This window comes from Aptenodytes patagonicus, chromosome W (genome assembly GCF_965638725.1).
Source record: "Aptenodytes patagonicus chromosome W, bAptPat1.pri.cur, whole genome shotgun sequence".
Lineage (NCBI taxonomy): Eukaryota > Metazoa > Chordata > Aves > Sphenisciformes > Spheniscidae > Aptenodytes > Aptenodytes patagonicus.
In genome coordinates this window covers 31,366,826-31,393,766 of record NC_134981.1, presented here as the reverse complement: position 1 = coordinate 31,393,766, position 26,941 = coordinate 31,366,826, and the positions used below count along the sequence as shown (strand labels likewise).

The window sequence follows — 26,941 nt, the reverse complement described above, 5'->3', positions numbered from 1 at the left end:
TATGGACATTGGAAGCAAGGACAGGCGACACGGGAGGACTACGGAGATGCTGTTTGCCACTGCAGGGAGAAAATTCATGTGGCCAAAGCTTGATTAGAGTTCAAGCTGGCCAGCGCTGTGAAGGACAACAGAAAGGGCTTTTTAAAATATGTCAACAGCAAAAGGAGGATCAGAGATAACATTGGTCTGTTACTTGATGAGGTCGGTCACCTCACAAATAGGGACGTAGACAAAGCAGAGACGTTTAATGCCTTCTTCGCCTCTGTCTTTAACACCGATGATGGGCCCTGGGACCCCCGGAGCCCTGTGTTGGAAGACCGTGTCTGGGGGGATGATAAACTCCCAGCTGACCCTGAACTTGTTCGAGAATTGCTGCTCCAGCTGGATGCACATATGTCTATGGGGCCCGATGGGATTCATCCCAGGGTACTGAAATCGCTGGCCGATGTCATTGCGGGACCTCTCTCCATTATTTTTCAACAGTCTTGGGAATCTGGAGAGGTCCCGGTCAACTGGAAGCTGGCAAACGTTGTCCCAATTTTCCAGAAGGGTAAGAAGGAAGACCCTCGGAATTACAGGCCTGTCAGTCTCACTTCAGTGCCTGGTAAAGTTATGGAGAAGGTTATTCTGGGAGTTATTGAAAAGCACTTGAGAGACAATGCAGCCATTGGTCATAGCCAGCATGGGTTCACGAGGGGAAAGTCCTGCTTAACCAACTTAATTTCCTTTTATGACAAGGTCACCCATCTAGTTGACCAAGGGAAGCCAGTAGATGTGGTTTTTTTGGATTTTAGTAAAGGTTTTGATGCTGTCTCTCACAGTATCCTTCTGGACAAAATGTCCAGCACACAGCTAGACAAGTCCATGATATGTTGGGTGAACAATTGGTCCAGGCAGCCTGTTCTGGGTTCTCTCCTGTGCAATCAGCCCATGTGGTCAGCTGAAGCAGTGAGCAGTCTCAGCTGAAGCAGTGAGCAGTCTCAGCTGAAAACTGATTGGTTTCTCTAAGGCTTTATGCTGGGTTGATTTGCAACCAGATATGCCACTGTCACTGCAGCAAATGCCAGTCCTGCAGGCTTTAAACCTGCCTATTGCTTGGAGGTCATAAGTCCCTGTCCTCAGAGTCCTCTTCTGCACTGAGGAAGCTACATCTGTGACAAAATTACCTGCGCTCTCAAATCTGTGATACAAGTTCAAATTAATCAAGCATTGGATGGAACTAGGGCTTAAGCAAGGAGACAACATAGCTAGAGCTTGAGTTGGGAAGAAGACTTTTCTACACTGTCCCCAGGATAATTAATTTCAAATATGTTACTGTTGATGGCTTCCACACCAAGAGAGATTGAGCATTAAGTGAACTTGCACAGCTCTGTTCTGGGCTTCCACCAGGTTATTTCAAAAGGAGGGCTTCCAAGCACTAACAGTACACAAGAAAACAAGAAGCATACAAGAAAAACAGAGCTCCAGAACACCTCCTTTCTAAGAAGTCCACCTCTGCTCTCTCACGTTTTCTATTCTGTCCTACATGGCATAGACAGCTGTTTCCCATGAGGTCAGTTGGAGGCCTTGGTGCAAGTGCAAGCCTGCTGGCTTTATTTGGGCTCCTAACCATATGCCTAAAGAAAGGAGGATGACTGAATTACCAGTGACTTCACTGACCAGCTTCTCCTATATGAAAATCTGAGGAGAAGTTTTGTGGACAATTAATGCTGGAGATGGTTCTTCAGTCTCTAGTCACACAACAAATCTTGTCCTTGACCTGATGAGGCTTGTTGATTCAATGAGGCTTGTTGATTCAAACGTAAGCTTTCAGGCATTCCAAAATTTTCCAGTTGTTGTTCACAATGATAGCCAAAACTTGCATTTTGAGGCAAAGGTTATCAGAGAGAACTGCCTGTTTGATATCCTCAGCTACATCCAGACTTGCTCTTCCAATTTAATGTGAGCATAGTGGAGCTGCCAAAGCCGCTGCAGAAGATGCCAGTTTTGTTAAATTCATCTGTGCTGTAGTATCTTTGCTTGCCTTTCTACGTGTTGTGTTACAGTGTGTTCTTCTGAACTTTCTTGCAATACTCCTCTCCCCCACTTCATCTGAGAATCAGCATATGCACATGGAAGCTGTTTGTGGGCTTAGCTGGCCCCTCAGCTGTAAATTTTTCAGGCTTGCCCTGTAGAATTCAGAGAAAATTTTATGTTGATGGTAGGTGTGCTCCAGTGCTACCCAAATCTCAGCAGAAGCAAAGGATGCTAAGTAAACTCCATAACTACTCACTTTAATATCCATCCAGAAGGCCATTTCACACAAGTGGTATAGGCTGGATTTGACGTCTAGAAGATCTTGGGCTTGGGAGAGCAGTACTTGGTCTCTCTGTTGAAGTTTCTTACTGTCACCATCCTGAGAAAATATTGTTATTATCTATGCATCAGTCCAGTTCCTGCTACTCAAAGAATAAAATTTAAGTTTTCTTTATCTCCAACAGAGAAGTTGGTTTGGACCCTGTGAATTTTGTTCCTGTTCTAGGATTCTGTGGTAATCACTGGCTTTGCACTGCTGGGGGTAAGGCAGGGGTTATGGTTTCATGGGAGCAGAACAAAGCACGTGTACACTGATGTTCAAAAGATTCCCAACTCTGTAGTGTGAGACAGTAGGACCCATATTGACAATAACCTTTGGAGCACAATAACTGGCATGTAAGAGACTCTTCCTGAACTGTTCTGCTCACAGTGTATGCTATTTTATGGGAAGTTTTAAGGACATTCTCTTTCACATGGGTGTTACAAAGCACCTACTAACCAGTGTTTTATGAAAAGGGCTGTGAATTATTTAAATGTGGCTGAAACTCTTAGTAGCACCAGACAGATGAGAAAGCATGCCTGCATTTCACTTCCAGTACACATCTGGTTTCATGGCTAGCCTTTCTTGTTCATGTTATGGCCTCAAGTTGCGGCAGGGGAGGTTTAGATTGGATGTAAGGAAAAATTTCTTTACTGAAAGAGTGGTGAAACATTGGAACAGGCTGCCCAGGGAAGTGGTTGAGTCCCCATCCCTGGAGGTATTTAAAAGACGTGTAGATGAGGCGCTTAGGGACATGGTTTAGTGGGCATGGTGGTGTTGGGTTGACGGTTGGACTCGATGATCTTAGAGGTCTTTTCCAACCTCAATGATTCTATGATTCTATGATTCTATGTTGGCTGGTTATAAACTGTAATAACCATCAATTTTTTTTTTTTAGTTAAATGGAACCCATTGGTGTCATTATAAGACTTTATCCTGACATACTTTAAGTCGACTGGACAGTTCCACATCGCAGATTTAGAATACGTTAGACAAACTTTATTGTGATGAAAATACTGTTGAAATCCATGGTAAAACTTTAGTTGGTTTTAGTGGAACCAGCATTGTTTACATTAGCAGAAGTTGTATGCTGGAAGATGCGCTTCTTCCATCCTGTATGTAACAAGAACTAGAGAAGAAAAATCTATTCTAAGAGTAGCTGCTCTTCTGTAGTTGGTGTATGACCCTGTCACTGTTAGTCATGTTTGTGTGTATATAAAGGAAAAACAGATTCTTGCAATACAGCAACTTAAAAATAAATTGTGCTTCTTGTTTTATTGCATGTTTTCCAGTGAGGATTGCATGTGCAACAGGGGGGAATACAGCTGTGGAGCTTACAGTGGATCTTGAGAGGCATTGCTTTAGGGGACAAAGAAATAAACTTGAGACAAAAAAAGACTTTGCTAGTTCTTCTATTCTGATCTCATTAGCCTATGTGGATGCTTTAAAGGACTTTTTTTTTTTTTAGAGTTGCTAACTATTGAATGACTGCTTGCAATTGCAAACAGATGTCCCCCCCTTGTTCCTTTTAAAGAATGTATGCCAATATATGCTTTCGTAATTTTAGCTGTGATTGAATTAGAAGAAAACTGTTCCCTAGTTGCAAGTTTGTCTAATTCAGTGTACACAGATACTTGTCTATAATACTGGCATTTTCAATTATTGAGTAGTCTTTTTAAAAAAAAAAAAAAAATCAAAACCACAGAACCCCTTTTTTTTTTTTACAACTATTACTTTTTTTTCAGGCAATAATAAATAGCACTATCACCCCCAACATGACATTTACTAAAACATCCCAGAAGTTTGGCCAATGGGCAGATAGCAGGGCAAATACAGTCTATGGCTTGGGATTTTCATCTGAACATCACCTTTCAAAAGTAAGTATGACCAATGACAACTATTTGGCCAGTCAAGCAGCTTAAGAGTATTTGATTCCTGCTGGTTGTATCTTGACTCGGTGCTCACTACTGTTGCTATTTAAAAATAGTTTACAAAAAATATTCTGTATCGATCCTTATGATGTAAAAAGACAAGACAATATTGTTATAACACTTTGTTGCCTATGAATTTTCTTTTAACTGATTGAGGAAAGGAGGAAGACTTAAGCTATCACAGTGTATGCTGTTAATGCTTTCTAGGTATTCGCTTGTTAGGTTTCATTAGGTTTTTCTTCTTTAAAGTTGTTCTTCCGTTACAGTTTTTCATGATAGAATTTAAAGGAGTAGACTATGTAGTGTTTCTTCTGTGTTTAGATCTCCTAGAAAAAAGTTGTTGGTAGTCTTCAGATGCATTTTTGTCTTTTAAGCCACATTCACTTTCACTTTGCTGTGTAGTGTATCAAATTACAGATATTTCAACATGTGCAGGCTTAAAGGTAAAGCTAGTGGGGAAAAATATTCAATGTAAAAGAAAACTATGTTTTACTGTTGGAATACAAAAGTTGAAATTTTTACTAAAGAAACTCAATGCCCTATGAGGTTTTTTCTGGTCTGCTTGTGCAGGAGGGAAGTCCACCTTAATCCAAGGAAAGCAGTAATTCCTTTTTCTCAAAGTGATGGTATGGTTCCTGTGAGCACCCTTTCTACAATCCCTATTGTTATTGATACTACTCTGGTAGATGAGTCCAGGAACCTGTAAAAGCCAATGTTGTTTTTCTCCAGATGATGAATTCCATTTTCAGTTTAAAAACATGTTTCTACATTAAGCAGAGAATTTTCATCTTTGAAATATACAAGAGATCTGGAAACCCAAATGCAATAAAAAGGAATGTATAATACATGTTTGAGTAAGGAATAATGGTTGGCCTGTTATTAAAAAGCCTAAATAAACAAAAAAATCATACCGTCCCTTTTGAGAAAGTAATTGTCACTATCCAAGGATAAGCATAGGCCTGTCAGAAAACCATTAAAAAGAGAACCAGTGCATCTGCTTTATTTGGACAGTGTGATAAGCTTGTAAGATTTCTTCCTTTCATAATCCGATAGCTTTCATTTCTACGAAGCAACACAAACCTGGGAAATTGAGTGATATTAATATTGAATATATGCATGTGCATTTGTGTACGTCATTGCTTCAGTGAACTTAGAAACTTTGTAATTTATTTAAATTGGTGTGTATGTACTAGAGGCACTTGCTTACCAACATGGTAATAACTTTTGTTAATATTTCAAAGGATTTAGCATAAATCCTAATTTAGTTTACCTCTCTCGTATACTAGCTTGTTTTCCTTAATCATGGAATGCTTCTGTGGAGGCAAAGTATCATGCTGTAGTCATGCATAGCCTGTGTTTGCCTGCCTTTCAACACTGGGTTGTCCTTGCTAGTGAAAATATTTTGATTTTTTTTCATCTGTCCTTTCCTTCACTCTTTCCTTGCTCTCCCCAAGTGATACTTGCTTCCTTCTTAATTATAGTTGTTTCAATCCCATTCTTTTGCTGCCCTCAAACTGATGTCTAAGAGTTTTCAGTATGTCCTTGGCTTAAAACTTTATATTGCTGTTGAAAAAATAATCTGAAAAGCTACAGTAGATATCTTGTCCTGAAGTACCTGTTTGATTAGCAGTTACTCAGATTGGTGTGATTTATGAAGAATACACAGATCTGAGAAAAATGCCAAGTCACAAACCTTTTCAGAAGCTTATGGTGATGAATCTTCAGGACCTTTTCAGCAAACTGTTTCCCTTGTATTATATCTTAATTATCAAATTGTGATTTTCATGTGAATCAAAATTGCTGATCATTGCTACTAAAATTCATAAAGGTGAAACTTTTTGTGTTATTGTAAAATTAGCAAACATTTGATGGAGGGAAAAGAAACTTTTGTTTAGATTACAGTCTATTCAGTCACTGGAGTTCGTAGATATATTGGTCTTGGAATCAGAAAAGCTGAATTAGAAACCCTGGATCTGCTGTGTAGCTTCAGAGAAATCGCATCTATCTTCTCTTTCTTGTCTTGTGTGTCTGCTCAGATTACTAACTCCCACTTCTGTGCACTGGCATTGTAGTCAGGTTTACCAGAGCGCTCTTTGGTACACCTAGCATTGTAGGACATGAAATCTAATTTAGGGCTCAAGGTACTACTGGATATTAGTAATAGAGCTAACAAATAAACCGTATTAATGGATTTGTTCATAAACAGGTTGCTTCTAGAAGTTGCTTTAAAAATTGATTCTGGAACTTCTTTTCTGTACTTGGTTTATCAAAATCCCTAAGTGAACAGCCCTGTTGTATGTAATTTGTTTAGCAGTAGTATCTCTGGGTCCCAATGAAATATTTCAAGTTCCAGGGAGCAAAAGACAGCCTGCAACTGCAAAAAACAGTCTAGTCTGTAACTGATATCAACAGGTTAATGAAGCAAATAATCAGAACAGAGATAATAAGTCATGTCTTCTAATAAACTGGTTATTTTCAGATCACTGTCTGCTTAGCTATGTCACTCTAAACAAGTAGATGATTTCCAAGGCATATATCAAGTGTTTGACTTTTGGACTATTCCTTTTTGGTTCGTGTGCCTTTGTCCTCCTAAACTGATTACTAGGGTAGAGTGAAACAGCGGTAACCTCTTTCTGGATGATTATTGTGACTGAGAATTAGTGGAGCGAGACTATCCGGTATAAAAATAAAGGCACTCTAATCTACTTCACATGCAAACAGTATAGAAGAAAATTAATTAAACATTTGTTTATCTTTATTAGACCTTTTCTCAATATGTCAGACCACAAATTCATCTCAAGATTGTTCCATTAGGAGTCAGGCAGAAGTCAGTGATACATAAAAGATGATTCTTATGTTGAAGAATATTCCTTTCACAGGATCAGGATTTCCTAGCTCAGTCCCTCTTGCTGCCGTAGTAGGAGGAACAGAATGTCCCATGATATTCAGAGAAAACTGAGGTTAACTTGTCAACCAGAATATAAATCTGTGCTTTTGATAGTATCCTGCTGTAGGGGAAGAAATATTCCTTGTCAGCATTGCTGTCTGTTTGGAATGTTCCTTTGGCCAGTTTGGCTGTGCCCCCCTCCCAGCTTCTTGTGCACCTGCAGCCTTCTCAGTCGGTAGAGCATGGGAAGCTGAAAAGTCCTTGGCTAGTGTAAGCACTACCTAGCAACAACTAAAACATCGGTGTGTTATCAACTTTGTTCTCACCCTAAATCCAAAACACAGCACTGTACCAGCTACTAGGAAGGAAATTAACTCTATCCCTGCCAAAACCAGGACACCTTTGAATTAGTTGGCCTGATTTATTCCAAATAATTTAAGGGTATGCTAAATGCCAAAAGGACCATCGCAGGTACTTGTGAGATCCTCTTGTAGTCTCCCTCCACAATTTTTCTGTCTTTTCCTTAAATTATTAATCCTCCAGAGAACCCTTCCTTTCATACCATGAGATCTCATCTTTGTTATTTAGGAATTTTATCAAGAGATTGCTATTATCTATCACCTGACTGCCTCAAGGAATTCTAGTAAATTTGTGAAAACTTCCTCTATGTTAGCCTTGTATGGCTTTTTCTTAGAATGTTATGTATTTATCTATCTATTCATTATGTGTATATATTTTTTTTTTACAGTTTCTACCACTGTGATACAGAAGATCATACTTACTGCCTTGTATGTCTTCAGCCACTCTAAACCTCAGCATCATGTTTTCTCACTTACCAATCCTCTGGTCTTAAAGCTGTTTTAAATAATAGGTTATCCATCAGATTTTGAGGTCTATCTACAACTCTTAAATGAGTATCATCCAGTTCTGGTGATCTGTTGCCAATTTTATTATCTGTTCTGAGACCTCTTTTGATGCTGAATTAGAGTTTCAGGATGGTATATTTTGTCTCCTTCTATATTCAGGAAACATATGCTTTTAAATAACCTGACAGCTGAAATATAGGATACCAGTGGAGAGAAATGATACTTCCTCAAATACTAATAGCCTACCAGGAGAAGTAGTTTAAAGACAATAAGTTTTTTTAGATCTTGGATAGCAAGTTAAGTTCTGATTGAAAATAGTTGAGGAGATTGTCACACAAAGGTAGCCTTCATCCCTTCTAAATACATGCAGTGCAAAACAATTTTTGTATGCTGCTGCCGGAGAGATTTAGAAGCTGTTGGTGAAGTTTCCAATGTTTTTGCAGAATTATTTCAGTCTTAAGCTGATCATAATAAGATCATGTTCTGTATAAAAGCAGTAGCAAGCAAAACCAAATGCTTGGCTACTATAGCAATTAGTGTAGTGTCAAGCTGAGATCTATGAAGCCAAATTTTTCTCTAGTCAGAGAATCTAGGCCCTATTCTTAATAAATTATTTTAATCTATCGAGTTTAAGGGTGCATGTATTTCTGAATTGCTGCTTTTGGCTATTTTCTGGAAGAGGTACATGTAGCAGAGAAATCAAGCTTCATATGGCAGTTCAATGTGAAATTCTTGAATTTAGTGGTCGGTATATGTGAGTGTTTAGTTCAATGAATTTGTTCTTTAACTTGATTGATGTCAATGAACAATCAAGAAATGAACTTAACTCAATATTCCCACTGCTGTTTTCTTACTTAGCTACTGAAATTCTAAATGCTGTTAAAATTTGGGAAGAAATTAGTATTGTTTCAGTCGTGAAAGAATGAAGCCCATTGAAGGCTCTAGGCTAATAGTGACCACAGTAGGCTTCAGAACCAGATCATTTGTTGTCAGGAAGACAGTAAAACCTGAATCTGAAAGCAGTTGTGCAAGGCAGCTTATCACTATTATTAGCCATATATGAGGTGGGTTTTTTAACATTATCAGCAACAAATTAAACTTTGTTGCATCATAATTTCCTGTCATATAAACAGAGTACATTATGTCTGAAAGGTATATCACTGTGTAACTCTCTTAAATGAGTATCTAATAAGGAGAAAAATTAAAAAATTCTACTGACAGAATTTGACTTTGTAAAATGTTAAGTACAGCATTCTGTTCTGCATGTAATATAACTACTTCACGCCTACTCTTTCTCTTTCCTTTTTTTTTAAACATATGTACCTTCAGTTTGCAGAAAAATTTCAGGAATTCAAAGAAGCTGCACGACTAGCAAAGGAAAAATCCCAAGAAAAGATGGAGCTAACGAGTACACCCTCTCAAGTGAGTCTTATTGCCTGATTCAAGCCTAGTACTTCATAGTCTGTGCTACTTACCATATCTTACACACATGTTGTATTAAAAATGAACAGGATACTTCACAGTTTCCCTGAATCCTCTTAGCAGTCAGCTAGAAGTGTCAAGAAGTCTAAGAATGCATTTAATATACATTGCAGAAGTGTCAAAGGGGCTTGCTTTAATATAAAATCGGCCTTTTGTTTATTCCCATCCCTTTCTTTGAGCTTTCCCCAGAAAATGTTATGAGCAAAGATGGTGAGCAGTTATGTAAGTAAATCTATAGTAAAGACCTTTTGTGTTTGGTTTTTTTTTTCTTATTGTATCTATGAAACTTCAGGCGATACACTGTAAAGGACTCTCTATAAGAATCATTACAACAAAAATTGAAGTTAAAACAGCAAACTATTTTTACTTATTTCCTCCTGTTGTAGTATTCACTTGTGAAATGTGTTGAAGGAAGATGACAGATTCACATGTGGCTTCTGGAGTTTTATTGCAGTTAGCCATGTTGTAAAAGAAGAGTTTATAAAAGACATCTCAAAACATGAACTGGGTTAATATAGGCCTAACAGGAGGATAAGTTAATATAGTCATATTTACATTAGTCATGCCTAAAACTAATTTACTTGAAAATGGATACTTTGAATTTGCTTTGAAAAGAGAAATTGCATGAGGCTTTTATGCCCTTCCCCTCCAGTGTTTCTGGCTGTGTGTGTAGCTATTTGCTTTATCTTAAGCAATAGTGAAGACAAAACTAATTCCTTCTCTTGGAGGATGAAGCAGTTTTAAAACTATAGCAGGGGTTCCTGAGCTGAGTAGGATTAATGCAGCTGAGTCTCTTTTTCTTTTTTTTTTTTTTTTTTTTTCCCCTGGGGAGTGCATCTTCATTTATTGAATCAGTGCATCTCTTGAGTGCTTTGCACTGCAATATGCTCCTGATCTTTGATGGAACAAGGATGGCAGGAAGTTTGCAACATGCTATATGAATAGGTTTATTGCCACCAGAAAGCTGCATCTGGTGTCCTTCCAAGAGAAGTCAGTGGAAACCACAAGAATACACAATGAACCAACTTCACGTTGTTTTCCCAGTAGGCATTTTGCCCAAGTGCTAGGTTGGCTTTTGCTATTAAAGGGAAACTGCTTGCTCTACTGTAACAGGAGAAAAATAAGGCACTCTTTTTATTAGTTGTCTTGACTGTCTCTAAACTTCTGATAATTTCCATTAATAAATACATAGATAATGGAAGTAGGTATTTCAGTATTATAACCTAGTATATACTTGGACTTTAGAAACAGTGAAGTGCTTCAGCCAGGCCTCTAATTACTCGATATTATAGGCAAAACAATTACTCTGCTTCTCTTTTGACATGATGATCAATAGTCTGCACTCAGAAGTTAAATCTAATCTGACACTGTTTAATGGAGTGACTTATTTGGTTTGGACATAAATTTGAACTACTCATTCAGAGACAAGATGCTTTTGTCTAGCAGTTGCCCAAGGTTAAAGCTTTCTCTTAATCTATATGAGCTATTAATATTGTTCATTTTCCAGTACAGATTTCCCTTTATACTTGGAGCCTAACATTTTATACTGTAGGCAATTATAGAAATGTTACCTTGAGCGATTCTATAATGCACGTTGAGAGCTGCGACTTATTTAATGCACACTTAGGAATAATTTTATATTCAGGCCTTACTTTTCAGCTCTTGGCTTTTAGCTGTGTTGATAAGTTAACGTATTATTCCAAAAGATACAGTTAGTGCAAGTGCTGACACATCAGCATAATAGTCTTCACATACTTAATGCTTCTCATTAGCTCCCCAGAAAGAAGGGAGTTTGGGGCAGATGAGAAGCAATGACTTCATGGCAGACTGCAGTGCTTCTGTAGTGCTGGGGCTTATTTGAAGAGATTTATGACTGGGGGGAAGACGGGTGCTTGGTAGTGGGGAGGGAAGGTGGGACCCTAGAGACATTTGAAGGAGCACTTGCTGTCATTTTAATCATCTGCCAAAAAGTGACTGCAAGGCACGTAATTCCAGTGTTGCCTTTCTCAATCATTTTACAGCTGCTCTTTCCCTTTTGCATAGTGATCCTTTGCAGAGAGGGAAAGTAAGAGGAAGGAGAGTGGCCAGTCAAGACTTCGTAGGAACCTGGCTTTTTTAGGAAGCTTTGACAGGAAAGGCATTGGGAGGTAGCGTGTGAGTAGTGAGCTCTATAACAGTAGCTCAATTAGCTACAAGTTTCAATTCCTCTGCTGTCTTGGACTTGCAGATATCATTCTGCATTAAATTAATAATAGGTAGGAAAATACTGCATATCAAAACTGGAAAATATATATGTAAAACTTACATAAAATGTGTTACATTTCTCTTGGTACTGCTTTAAAAAAAACGCCCTTATTATTTACCAGTTAATTAAATTACCAGATATGGTACATTGCCCACCCTCTCTGCTACACAATTCTAGAAGATAAAAAGAGAAAAAGTACACGCGCTTTTTTCTGCACTCAATATGTCCCTACAGGTTGACTCTTTATTAAAATATCTCCACAACTAGTGTAACAAAACCCTGCACAAGATATTTGCTGTTCAGCATTGTTTGATGTAATCCTGCAAATATTACAGGTACGTGGGAGTTTCAATTCTGAATGTCCTGCAAAAACTTGTCGTGAAACTAAGGAGAAATAGAAAACAAGAGACAACAACAGAAATATCTCATAAATAGACTATGTATTTATAGTTCAAGTACTTCCCAGAGTTAGCTATGTTAAAACTTAAGAACAATCTTGTATAAGTCCACTGAAGTTAGGCTGTTTCTCTAAGATGTTACGAGCTTTAGCAATGTGTTAGTACTATTTGGCTAGATATTTCCATCAGAAAAGTGCCTCAGTGGACAGGAAGTAGTAGTTCCATGCTGAGTATTTTTTTGGATATGCTGTTTCATCTGATGGCTACTGGTTGGGTTTTTTCTTTTTGTTTTTTTTGTGAAACACATAGTAGAAAGAAAACAATACATAGCCCAATTTTCAATCATTTAATAGCAGGAGTTCCTTTTTCCCTAAGCTATCCTGCTGCTAAACTTAAACTCTGCATTCTTACTGTTTCTTTAATACTACCTGTTCTTCCCCTTTTTACCAGCAGCCTTTGCTTTAATTTCCCAGAATATCAGGTAATACATAAAATCACCATTTACCTTGACTGTAAAAAGAACTTAACTTGTCCAGAGAAGGACAATGGCCTGGACCAACAAATTACAAGAGAGATGCTGCTTTGTTATGTGTAAGTCCCACCGAGTACATGGTGCTTTCCTCAAATAAAGAGGAAAGCATTATTTCTGTGTTAGAGAACTTGTACTTTCTACCCATCTGTATTAAGATGGATTCATATAATAATACACACTTTATTTATATCTGGTCTGTCTGGAGGCTTTGGTCTGAAGTGGACTAGAAAGAAGTTGTCTATTTTGGTACTTCTAAGACCATCTGTGCACATAGGTACCCCATCTGGTGTCCCTTTAACTCAGGCTTAGGTAATAAGGCTTTGCAAGGCTCTTATCTTGTTTATATAAAACTAAAATACTGGCTCCCCTGCTGTACCACCTCCTGTTTCCCAGACCCATCTTTTAATATAGGAAATTATTTTGCTCATGTCATAAACCCATAGATCTTACAGTGACAAGCCACCCATGGTTTATTTTCAGTTACAGGCTTGCCTATGCACTGGAAGAGCAACACTTTGATCTGGAGTTCACTGAGCAGCATGAATCAATAGGCTGAAAACTGTGGGATTCCCCCCCCCTTTTTTTTTTCCTTTTTTAAACTAATGTTAATTAGGTTCAAGTACAGAACCAAATAGTGCAGGTTGTGGGGTTTGCACCCTCACCCCATCAGTCTTACAACCAACTGGAGAACTGGAGTCTGAACCTCAGTTCTTGTTTGTTTTGGCTTTTTTTTCCTCTAAGCAAGAATCTGTCTTCAGATATTTCTTGTGATCCCAGTCATTTCAGATTAAGACCTCTGTTAATTTCTGAAATTGTGTGGTGAGTAAATTAAAATAGTCAAATCAAAATAAACCAACTCTTTCTTCTGTGATTCTGAGACCCTCCTATACTGTTAGGAATAGCTATTGTCTGAAAAGTTTTAGTATCACAACATTTTTATAGTGCAAGGAATGGGTTGGTTTTGGCAAAATTGTCATGGTTTTATCTGTTGGCTTTTTCTTTGTAGAAGTAAACAATTTACTTCTGAACCTTGTGGAAAAAGTGACTTTCTGGGATATTGTGTGAATTTCTATAGTGGAACAAATGTTTCAGACGTTATGGTATCTGAATCAGTAGCGGGCAGCCTTATGCCATTGCCAGTCAGTACTGAACAGAGCTCTATGAAGAACAGCGATGCCAGGGAAGTGTATGGAATACTTAAACCAATTCCAGCTTCTTTTTTTATTGGTTTGTTCATGGTTTTAGAATCACCTATTCCTTCTTTTCTTCTATTCCGTATTTAGTCACCATTAAAAGGTGGCTTGATCTGTGCTGTGAAGTCTGCTTGTTTTACTTTAGAGACTTGTTTGTGAGTGCATGCATTTTGTCTATAAGATTTTGAAATTTAAAGCATCTTTTGATGAATTCCCCTCTATTATGCTTAGTTTGTATATTGTAGGCAACTGTCACTTTTATACTGCTTGGCATCACCAGTCCTGGATACTTATTAGTAGGGCCAGGGCTCCTTTAGACAGTGCAGATCTCTGAAACTCTTAAATAGTAGACTCTCGCATTTACTTGTCACATTGAAAAATATTAATCCTCAGTCCATGTGTAAGTCCAGGACTGGCGAGTGACTTAAAGTTCAATATCCTCCAAAAACCTATATATAATAATGGTTTTATACCACAGGAGAGCTGTTAATCCTTTCTTCTCAAATGTATGAAATATCTATTTGTAGCTGTCATGAGTGGGAAATATCAGGCCTTAAAATATGTCATTGGTTTACAGGAAGACTTTCAATTTAAGCACTTGGTTAACCTGCTCTTCCAGCTAGGAGGGAGGGGTGAAAAAATCTTTTTCAGCTGACCAACTCTAAAATTTGAAGTGGATGTGTGAAGCTATGATACAGAATAAAAACTTCATTACTTATGAACCTCTCACAAAAATGTTTCTAGAATTTTTATTCTCTCTAAATAGTATAAAATGTGAATATGTTGTTTGTAAACTTAGTTTTGTTCTGTGTAAGTGTGTTTTTTCTGTTGTATTTGGTGCTTTATTCATAGCCAGCTTCATAATTATTTACCAGGTAGGGATAGTTGTGAGTGTGTGAGAGCACTGATTAACCTGTATTGGTGGAAGAAATACATACTAGAATCTGATGCTTCTCTTGTACATATAGATCAGCCCCTCATGAACTTGCAGGGAGTGAACCTTTAGGTATTACATAGACTGTGATGTTTGTCTACATTAATTTTTGTCACTTGAATTTCATTCAAATTGGATGTCTATGAAAGTACTTTGCTGAAAAATAAGCCTAGATGGAATTTGCACATTTGTTTTTCTTCTGCTGAAATAATTTTTATGCATTCATACTTAAAATGTTTTATTAAAACTCTGGCTTTATCTAATAATAGTGTTGTAGGAATTTTAGCTTAAAGATACAAGAAAGCCAGATTTTGTAGGATGTGGTATATGTTTTTTAGAACATCTAGTGTAGTTTGGGAAGAGGAGGAAAAAGAGAAACTCTTGGGTCCATAATGCCTTTCATTTAATGGCAGTGGAAACTGTTTATCAAATCAGAGGGTAATAATAGACAAAACCACATAATTTGTATAAAATAATTCATGTGCCTGATTATCTTGCCAACTCTGCTCTCCTTTGACAATTTCAATTCAGTTTCAGTTCAGTGAAATTGTTCTGTAAAAATCAAGATTTCATTTTGACTTCTAAAGTATTAACACTTAAGTTTTGAGTATAAGAAGATTCTTCCTGAAAGTAGGTAACAATTTACATTCATAAAATAAATAATTTACATTTATATTATAAATAAAAGTTTATATTTGTGTAATAAATCAGTGTAAGCTAATTATTTTCTGCTTTTTAATCAATAGGACTTTAATAAGAAGATGCAGAATGCAGACAGTTGTGCATGTGCATTGTATAATTTGATGAATGCTAAATATAATAGAACTTGAAGTCATTATTAAAATGTTTTAATATAACTCCGTATCACCCACTAATTTAAGTTGTAGAGTGAGATATGTCTCTCACTATGTGAGAAATACAGTAAAATAAAAGCAAAATTTTGACAATTGTTGTGCTGCAAATGCTTAATATAATTTAAAGTGTAAGGAAAACATTGAACGACAATATCTTTGGTTAAGTGACACCAGTGCTTTATGGAAGGTGATGATGACAGCCAGATCTTATTTTCTTTAAAAGAACTGAGTTTTTCCATCTGGTCAAGTCTCAAAGTCAAGGGCAACATTTCTTATAGATATAGGATCAGATTCAGTATTGACTTTCAAAAAGCCTTATCCTTGCAAACTAGTTGAAGGCTACAAGTGGAGGCTCAAAATTAGACCCTGATCTTTTAAGATCATGACCAACTTCAGATACTTTGCAATTTCTTCTGAGATTGTTGTTCTTCAGCTTTCTACGCAGTGTCAAGGAGCTGCTGGCCTTCCAGAGACTGTGCTTGTGCTTCAGTTTAATAACATTAAATAGCAGTTTTATCTCTTCCCCATGCAGATGGTAAAAGGCTGTGTGGCCATAGGAGGTGCTTAGCTTTTGGAAATACTGTAATTCAACCAGTCCTCTGCTATACAGACACCCCTCCATGACGTTCATTGAACTCTTCTATCTTAGAGTTAAATGTTACCACTTGATTACTAAAAGCCTACTAAGACATTTTAAAATAGAGATGAGCTACTTAGCTTATATGACTCACCTATCTCCTGCAAAAATCATTACTTGAAAAAGTATATAATAGGAAAGAAAATATTAAAATTAAACCACATACAGGGACTGAAAAGCCTATAATGTTCTAACTTAGGATGTGGGCTACACAGTGTACTTTGTTTTTTTTTTTTTTTTAAAGGAAGTACTTTTCAGTGACTAGAAATTGGAAAATAGTGTTTGGCCAAAACATAAATGTATGTGTTGACATGATGAAGGCTGATTAAACCTGCACCAGTGCCTTCTGCTAGGAAGACAGCCAATAAGTTTTTCAGGTGTCTGGTTGCGTAGCAGTAGCTGCCTGGGTATAACTGGAGTATTCTCCTTCCCTGATAATACCATGACCAGCAAGAGCTAGGCCAGGCTAATGTGTCTATGAAAGTTTTGCAAGGACTGTGCTGAACAAGCTTTCTTTACAGATGGCTCATAGGTGAAACTGTGAATGCACCACCAATGACCCTTCCACTGTTCACTTTGGTTAATACACAAAATGAAAGCTAGATTTTGAAACTGATATCAGAATTGTTTGGTTTACCGTGTTAGAATATAAAGTAAGAGATAAGAATCCTGGGTGTCAATAGTAGCCTATTGTGTAGCTGGCTGAGGGCTGAATATAATGTCAGGTAAGAGAGAAAGGTCTGTAATAAGCAGGAGGCTGGATACTTGCAAATAAATCATAGGTCAGTTGTGTTTTGTGCAAGATAATGTGAATCCTATGGCAATACACTCCTAAATTAAATTCACATGATGAAATATGACCATGAGGGATGCTGGAAATCTGTGAACCTCACATGAATACTGCCTAAAGTTCGTATCTCATTTAAGAATTAATGTTAGTGTTTATATACACATAGCCTTCCTGAGCAGGTCACTTCATAATTCTAATGTGTCATTTGTTTGTTTTACTTAAGGAATCAGCTGGAGGGGATATTCAGTCTCCTTTAACGCCAGAAAGTATTAATGGTACAGATGATGAGAGAGTGATGCCGGAAGTGACGCAGAACTCGGAACCAAGGGCTGAACCAACCCAGAATGCATTGCCATTTACCCATAGGTACAGATTCCATTCCCACATCATGATTAAGTGATACCTATCTCCTTCCTCGTTAAAGGGACCTTCTCCCATGTTGTGGCTCCCACCTAGCAAAGTTAAAAATTAAATTACGTGATTTAAAAAAAAAAAAAAAGACTGGCTTTCAGATTTGCAGTTTAATCTTTGTTTTCACAAAAAAACATGAGGAAATATCTTCAAATAAGATTTTGGGGGGCGTTATTTTATCATTTAATCAGCTGAATGAAAACCCTTGTACACAGTGGTTAGTGCCGGTGTCCCTTTAACAGGAAGCATTATTTCAGTGTTTGAGATCTTAGTAAAATTAACTGCTGCTTAGAATATTCCAATTAAATTATTTTTGCACACATATTCTTTAAATGACTGATAGAATTGGATGTCAGCCTTTCACTGATGAGTTGTTGGAAGAAAAGGGACTCTTACAACACTTTCGGACTATAAAATGGAAGGAAATGAAATATGCCAAAAAGGATTGTTGTGGTTTAACCTCAGTCGGCAACTGAGCACCACGCAGCCGCTCGCTCACTCTGCCCCCCGCCCCAGTGGGATCGGGGAGAGAATTGGAAGAGCACAAGTGAGAAAACTCGTGGGTTGAGATAAAAACAGTTTAATAATTGAAATGAAATAAAATAAAATCCTAATAATAGTAATAGTAATAATAATAAGAAGAATATACTAAGCAAGTGATGCACAATGCAATTGCTCACCACCTGCCAACCGATGCCCAGCCAGTCCCTGAGCAGCGGCCCCCCCGGCCAGCTTTCCCCAGTTTATGTACTGAGCATGGCGTCACATGGTATGGAATATCCCTTTGGCCAGTTTGGGTCAGCTGTCCTGGCTGTGCCCCCTCCCAGCTTCTTGTGCACCTCCAGCCTTCTCAGTCGGTAGAGCATGGGAAGCTGAAAAGTCCTTGACTAGTGTAAGCACTACCTAGCAACAGCTAAAACATCAGTGTGTTATCAACTTTGTTCTCATCCTAAATCCAAAACACAGCACTGTACCAGCTACTAGGAAGGAAATTAACTCTATCCCTGCTGAAACCAGGACAAATTTAAAGCAGCCTTTAATTGAACAGTTCTGACAGTTGAAAACATTTTTCAACTTTTTTTTGAAACATGAGAGAAGTGTAGTTCTGCTTCAGACAATTATAATTCATTGCAGTAGGAATACTGTACTCTGTTCTTTAAGAAAACTAGGACTTTTAATTTAATGATACAGTTAATGAGTTAAGATGGGTATATCTCACCTATTAGAAATGATTGTAAATGGGACACTCAATAAAATACATTATGTACTGAGACCATGGAGAGTAACTTAAATATTTAATAAACTTAGATCAAAGCTAGAAATACTGGATTTATTTTTTTAAACATGGTCTGAATCAGTTTAAATAGTTTGAGCTCTTGATCAAAGGTTGGGGAACACTAGGATGTCAGATATGTCATGCAAATAATTCAGAATGAGCAGAGATGAAATTGGAATTCTTCAAGACTTCTCATTTTTTGTAAGAGAATAATACTATTAAACATATCTGGAAAAAATAATTTACATTTTCAAATGAGGAAAAAAAATACTTTTTTAGCAGAGTGATTGTGTTTATTTTTATACTTCAGTTGTCACCAGTGCATCTATTACATGTTTTACAAGAAATGGTGCTTTGTAAGAGAGCTCTGTGCATGTTGAAGGAGTATTACAAATGTTGCACAACAGTGTTCTGTAATGAGTTCATTTAAACTTGTGTGCTGGAATTCTCTATCAATACTTTTGTGAAAAAGAGTTGTGATAAAGTCCACACAGGAGTAGTGGTGTGTGGTGTTGGTTTTTTGGGGTTTTTTTTTGTTTTGTTTTGGTGGTTTTTTTTAATGACAGCTGCAAGATCTTTCCTCTTGCTTTGCATATGTAAATATGTTTTCTGGTATGCCAATATAGTAACTATGCTTTGCTCTGCATTGACCATGACTGAAGATATTTTTTTGAAACTACCCAGTTGTAATTTTTTGCTGGTGTAGAATAGAGGTTACAAAATTTTTACGTGCTTTGCTTTTTTTCCTATCTACTTCATGTATGCAGTGTGAGTGCCTGGTTTTAGTTTATTGTCCTGTTAAATACCACTAGCTAGAATTGGTCTTCTGACAATAACTCTGCATTTTGAGGGTCACTTCTCATGATGATTCTCATGAAGCTACCATTAGCAAGACAAATGATTCTCAAGTTTGTTAGTGAGCTATTACCGAAGAAAATGCAATTTTTTTTCAAACCCTTTGAAATTAATTGAATTTTGGACTAGATAAAGTTTTTATTATAAATAAATTCATATAGGTTACCTTTTTTAAAATACTGAAAAGCTCAAGTGAGGACACATATATTATTTAACCCAGACAGAAAATGCTTTCAGGTGCTTTCTGACAATTTTTTCGTATAGAAAGAAAAAAATACTTTTGTGTGTGTGTCAAGGAACACTGTTTCAATCAGAGGGAAACTATCATTTTAAAAAAAATGTATATTCCAAAAGATTCCAGTTATTTCCCAGGCACCATTATGTTTTTCAAGTTGATGACAGAACTTAGTTTGGAAATCAGCTGCTTTGATTGGATTTAATTGTTAGCTGTAATGAAGATTCTCTAAAATAGCACTATAACACACGGATGAAAGAGAGAAAGTGAAGCCTCCAGGACTGTGTTAGTGCTGGTTAAATGGGCATGGCTTTGTAGAGGTATTTCATAATATTAAATTGGCAACTAGGTAGACATACCTAGTTGCTTGTGCTGGCTGGAAGGGTGCTCTCTACAGGCAGTCTGTTTGCCCCTGATTTAAAAAAAAAAAAACACCCCCCCCCCCCCAAAAAAAACCCCAAAAAAACAAACCCATAAACAAAAAACCAAAACAAAAACCCAAAAAGAAAAACCTACACCCTGATCATTGGAGACTCCCTGGGCTTTTCATGTGTCAGGGGTACAGAAAGGAATTGTGCTCCTCCTTGTTCCCTGCCCTATTGATGCTGCTGTGTATTGGTGACACTCCATGTGTGATAGAGAGGAGTTGCTGCACTGAACCCTTTCCCTGTGTGCCCTGGTAGCTCCTGCTGATCGCTGAGCCTCTTCCGCACCCTGCGTTTCAGCAAAGTTAAAGTTTAGCCAGTGCTTCTGGGTGAGAAGAATAATGCTGGAAGGGCATGTGAGTGTTGTCTTGTGCATGGCAATGCTTTTTACGTATTTGCCTTTACTCCTGGAGCTGTTGATCAATTGCTAGGTGCTTTTCAAAAGAAAAGATGGTGTGGTCTTCCCTCCAATGAGTTCAGGTATAGGGGACGTGAGAGTTGCTGAGGCTGGCCATGCTTCACTGAAATAACACTAGCGTAATAAGTTCATTTCTTCCACGATTAGGAAACCTATATTCTGCTCTGGCGTGACAGTACATACTTAACCTGTGAAGGTCCAAAAGGAGTGGTCCTCAGTGTAGGCTGGAGCACAGGGAAAGGCATGTGTGGGGCTACCTGGCAGGAGCCCAGGCAGCCATGGGGCAAAGGTTGGAGCTTCGTGGGCAGGATGAGGTGCCACAGCACTGCACAGCGAGGATGGCTGGTGAGGTGGGAACTGTGTTGCTGCCAAGAGGGTTGGCGAGCTTAGCTGAGTGCAGGCACCTCTGTGGCAGAGGACAGAGGTAAAGGTTTGAAGGGGGTTGATGTCAAGACAGTGACCTAGGGAAGAGGTTTTCATGTCTCTATGAACTAGAAGGGTCTGACAGGAGTTAACAAGGTCAAAATGAGAGGTGTGGAGGTCATGCTTTAGTCTACATCTTACTACTTGTCATTTTTAATCTGCATGTGCTGAAAAATGTTCAATTTAATTTTGTTATAACACATCCTCTCTGGCCAGATATGTCCTCTTCTGCAAGCATTCTTCTCTGTGCTTTGTATATCTTAGTGTAGGTAGTTGGAGGCTGTGTTATTTCAGCAGCGTTAGTGTAGACTACTTTGGTATTTATAGTTATTTTCTGACCATTTATACCCAAAAGCTGAAAAAAAGCATTACTTAAGTCACCAGAGTTTAGTTATTAGATCTTTAATCTTTTATTATTTCAGTAAATAATTGTAAGTATTGAAATGAACGTTCTCCAGTATATGTCTATGGTCCTATTCATATCCCATGAGCATAATAGAGCAAAAGTCTAGTTGGTTCAATTTTTCCTTATCTGGAAAGTCCTAACGCTGTTCACATGCAGTGTGACTCTAGTCAACTGCTTGAGAGATAAGGATATTAAACAGTTATGAGCCTTGTACAGAAAGATAAACTCTTGCCATTAAACCTCTTGCCTTTTTTAAACTATGATGGTTAATGTTGAATTATGAAGTAATATTACTTGGGAACTTCCACATCTTATAATATAGCCTGAGCACTGCTCTCATTAGTAAATGTTGCCAAAACAAATGAAAGTAAAATGTAACTTAAGCCTGGCATTAGAATTTTTAAAAGTCTTGGCTGAGACTCTGATCAAGTCTGATTTTTTTTTTTTTTTTTTTTTTCCTGAACGATGGCTAGTCCAGGAAGGCTTTTTTCTAACAAAAGCTAGTTGATCAAATCCAATATTTAAAATAATTAAGACTAAAAGTCTGTATCTTCTTAACTAAAACCTAGTTTTCTCAGACATCTTCCTTTTTTAAAATATTTTCCACATTCTTTAAATTGTGATTCCCCCCCCCCCCATCTAAAAGTTGACCATAAAAAGGCATTTGGAGAGAAAAAAAGTTGCTAAAAAATTTGTAACCATTTTCAATGTGACTGCACCTGGCTTTTAAATGTAAGTTTTAATCCTGCTGGTGCATAGTATACAATTCCTGATGGCCTGAATGAGCCCAAAGAAATACTATACTGAGCTTATTTAGCATTAGAATATAATTCAAATATTAAAGCTGAATAGTGTGTCTGGCAAACTCTGCAACTGCTGCTTGGGGCTTTTTGGTAACTAGTGAACTGGCTCTTTTGCCTTTGAAGAGAATACATTTGTTTATAACAAGTTTTATTCCATTTTTGGCACCTCATGAAGCTGTGGGATAAAACACTTTCGGAAAGAAAACTTAAAATAAGAGGACTCTTCTGGGACAAGTCTTGAAAGTCTTCAACTTTGTCAACTGTGACTTGTACCTCTTACCTCATTTTTTTCATGTAATACATAAAGATGTTCCATCTAAATTTAATGAAACTTGGAATTTCTATTACATAATGTTTTGATTAGACAATATATATGTGTGTGTGTTTGCTTGTTCATTAAAATTCCTATTTTTGTATTCAAGTTTTTAATATGAAATTTTGACTCATTGCCTTAGTGAAAATGGACTTATTTCAAATGATGTTTATATATTAGATATTTTATTGTCTAGATAGCTTACCATTTAATAATGCTGCAAGTAAATCCAATGCTGTAATAGCAAAGAAGAAAACAAATCTTGCTGCTAGCTCATGTTCCTTCACTGTTTTCATTAAAAGTTGTATGCAGAAATCTGTTTAGTAGATTTTTTCACTTTGTGTGAAACAACAACTCTACAACTACTTTTGTTGTACAACTACTCACTTCTACAACTTAAATATTTTAGTTATGTTAAAGTAAAGATACTTTGTGAATCATGCTGAACTGTTAAGTTGGCTTTAAAGAAAAGTTTTGAGTTAATTTTTGTGGCATTTTGTAATTTGAATTTATACTCAAATCTTAGTATTTGCATGTTCTTTATAGTGTTATGCATAGCTTCCTTACCAAGTAGTTCTGGGGGTGTGTATTACTTTTTCTTTTTTTAATTCTTGTTTGTGAATGCTATTTAGTCTGATGACAGGATAATTTCATGTTGTGAGGAAGCTCAGGAAGTCTCTAATCCAAGCTCCTGCTGAGAGAAGGTCAGCTATGAGATCAGACCAGGCTGCTCTAAGCTTTATCCAGTTGGGTTTTGAAAACCTCCTAGAATGGAGACTGATAAAGCTAGGCTTTTTAAAAAGGTTTCTCTATAACATAAAATGCAATAATTGTCTTCACATTGCACAGTACTATAATGAACTGACACATTTTGGGGCACACTGGAGGAACTCTGATAAATTCAGTTACTCTGAGAAAAGATTATTTCTTGATGTACACTCGAAGAAGAAACTCAAAGGTGATATGTTCCCGCTGTCAGTGTAAGCAAAGAACTGGTTAATATAGCAATTTAGAAGTAGGTCTTGACTTCACCTCAACCAACATTTGTTTGATGTTGTGAAGGTCCTAGCTGTGCTGTTCTTATGCCTCTTGTGCTCCACCAGCAAGAGCCTGGTGGTCCCAGGAAGAAGCACAGGGAGAGGGATTGTTCTCCCCTCCCTCCCTGACCTAATTCCTACTGCTCCCAAACTCCTGCACTTTTGCCTAAACTGCTGGGATTCAGCTCAGTCAAGTAGGCTATCCTTCAAAATAAAAGTTCTTGCTAGGAAACTATTAATCTGAAAGGAAAATCTTACCTTGTGTTTGTGTAAATTTTTTCATGTCTCTGATTTTCCTCATTGTGACAATTTCTGAAAACTCTGTAGGGAATCTCTGGAACACATAGTAAACCATTACATGTTTTTAAACCAGTATTGTGTCAAACACAGCATAATACAATTAATACTGTAACATTTTCATAAGATATATCTAGTAATGGAAGGAGAGGTGGAGAGGGTTCGTATCTGCTATTAGAAGAATGGTCATGGTATATGTATTGTTTATCTCTTTAAAATGAAGCAACTCTGCAACTGATAGAGCTAATTTTAATGGCTGGGGGAATGGATGAGAGCCAAAACTAAAAATAGCCCAACACTTAAGAGAGTAATATCACCATCTCCCTTGAGCACCTAAGGAAGTTCTAGTTTGGAGCATGTGAATTACCTACTTCCTGCTGTTTATTTAGTGAGAACTCCAAGGGGTGATTCAGATGATGTGAGCTGAGTGTTTGAAATTAGATGATATAAATACCATCCTCAGGGACAAGTGAGCACTCTTCTAACATATCTGTCAAGTACGTTCTTAGAAGAGGAATATAATCCTTATGCAATTTATATTAAAAAACATGCAACTTGTAACGTAATTTTTTCCTCCTTTAATCACATACATAAGAATTAAAAAAAAAAAAGCATATAAAAATGAAGAAAGTTCCTTTTTTTTTTCTATCTTGCTTAAGGAAGGAACTTTCATTTTCTAAAAATATATCTATTGTGTTCAACCAATCCAAAATATGGATGACATTAAAAGATTGTGTGTTAATACTTCAGCAACTGTAAACATTGCCTCTATAAATTGGGATATGTGATACTTAATATTAAATCAGATTCTGTGGAGTGTGTTGGTTTTTTTTTTTTTGGTTGCATCCATTAATTCACAATCACGAATTTTGTTAGGTATTTTCAATAATACAGTCTTCTGAAATGTATTATTCCTTTTAAGAGTCTACTCTTAGCACACAGTGACTTTTTGTTGTCATCTTTAGGCATTGGTGGAGGACCTATTTTCTTTATTCTAGATTTTCCTAGTAATTTAGTTGAATAATGAACTTTTTCTGTTGTGCATTTTGATACCAGGTGTGTATGCTTGTTTAAATTTGTGAGCAGTGTCTGTGAGGTTTCTTTTATGGGATGATTTGTACATATGTTATTTAAAATATTTGCCATTTTGTTAGTTCTAAGCTCAAACATGCAATCATCTTTTCAAGAAGAATTCAAATTATAGTTATAGGAGATCTTATGTAGACAGTTGATACCTCATGTTTTCTTCACTCGTACTTCCATCTTTCAGTGTCTTTGTGTCGTGGTTTAACCTCAGTCGGCAACTGAGCACCACGCAGCTGCTCACTCACTCCCCCCACAGTGGGATGGGGGAGAGAATCGGAAGGGTAAAAGTGAGAAAACTCGTGGGTTGAGATAAAGACAGTTTAATAGGTAAAGCAAAAGCTGCGCACGCAAGCAAAGCAAAACAAGGAATTCATTCACTACTTCCCATCAGCAGGCAGGTGTTCAGCCATCTCCAGGAAAGCAGGGCTCCATCACGCGTAACGGTTCCTTGGGAAGACAAATGCCATCACTCCAAACGTCCCCCCCCTTCCTTCTTCTTCCCCCAGCTTTATATACTGAGCATGACATCACATGGTATGGAATGTCCCTTTGGCCAGTTTGGGTCAGCTGTCCTGGCTGTGCCCCCTCCCAGCTTCTTGTGCACCTCCAGCCTTCTCAGTCAGTAGAGCATGGGAAGCTGAAAAGTCCTTGACTAGTGTAAGCACTACCTAGCAACAACTAAAACATCAGTGTGTTATCAACATTGTTCTCACCCTAAATCCAAAACACAGCACTGTACCAGCTACTAGGAAGGAAATTAACTCTATCCCTGCCGAAACCAGGACACTTTGACATTGCTGAGAGTCATCACAGGAAACCTTTCAACCAGTAAGTAGGGATAAGCTGCAAACTGAACTTTCCCCAGACACCATGAAGGAGTCCAAGGTGGTGTCTTTAATACACCAGAGATCTCTCTGGGTAAATTTTGCTGAAGTTAAGTCAGCATTTCCAACTATAACAGAAAGCTCTTGCACCAGTGTCTTTTGAAACATTTTTTTCAAAACTGAGAAGTGTCATTAGGATCAAAAAGAACAGACACCAAAGAAACGCTACAAGTCTCAATGCACTGTTCTCCAGGAAAAAAACACAGTGAAAAATTTTGAGAGGAAATAGCCACTTTGTGGAATTGTTTCTTATATTTTAAAATAATCTGTGGAAAGACTTAATACTTTGAAAGTACAAATGTCATGCCTCTTTTGGATTGGAAGTCTCAGTGCATACTTACAGATATTTTTCAGCCACCCATTTAAAAAAAAAAATCTTCTACATAAACAGAAAGCCAATAACATCTGAAGTTACCAGAAAGAAAACCAACCCCTAGTTATTCATCCCCTGAGACTCGAGTGAATTTTCTAACAGTCATGACCCTTGAAAAGAGAAGCCTTTTGTGAAAAAGCGAAGGCAGAGGGGATGTTTTGCAGGACAAATATGAACATATTTTTCACGAAGTCTGATTGCTTAAACTTCCCTAACCAACCAGGATGAGACAGTGAAGTTGATGTGTGAAAGTATCTCATGACCTAGATAATGTGAACCATTCATGCTCATACCTTCAATTTGGGGTTAATTCTTGATGAGGAGATAGGGGGCTTTCTTCAGATGTTGTGGTTTAACCTCAGTTGGCAACTCAGTACCACACAGCTGCTTGCTCACTCCTCCCCCCCCACCCCCTGGTGGGATGGGGGAGAGAATTGGAAGAGTAGAAGTGAGAAAAACTCGTGGGTTGAGATAAAAACAGTTTAATAATTGAAATAAAATAATAATAACAATAATAATAATGTAATAATATTAATACACAAAGCAAGTGATGCACAGTGCAATTGCTCACCACCCGCTGACCGATGCCCAACCAGTCACATGGTATGGAATGTT

The 26,941-nt window shown here is 37.4% G+C and overlaps 1 protein-coding gene across 1 annotated transcript in view; it reads left to right on the top strand.

Annotated features, from left to right (window-relative positions):
• The window catches only part of LOC143172017 (homer protein homolog 1-like), a 104,801-nt gene that overhangs the window by 26,762 nt on the left and 51,098 nt on the right, over positions 1-26,941 (top strand). Inside the window, exons 3-5 of the mRNA XM_076361229.1 lie at positions 4,081-4,212; positions 9,349-9,441; positions 17,308-17,450. Coding sequence (XP_076217344.1) covers positions 4,081-4,212; positions 9,349-9,441; positions 17,308-17,450 — 368 coding nt within the window. The remainder of the gene's footprint in view (positions 1-4,080; positions 4,213-9,348; positions 9,442-17,307; positions 17,451-26,941) is intronic.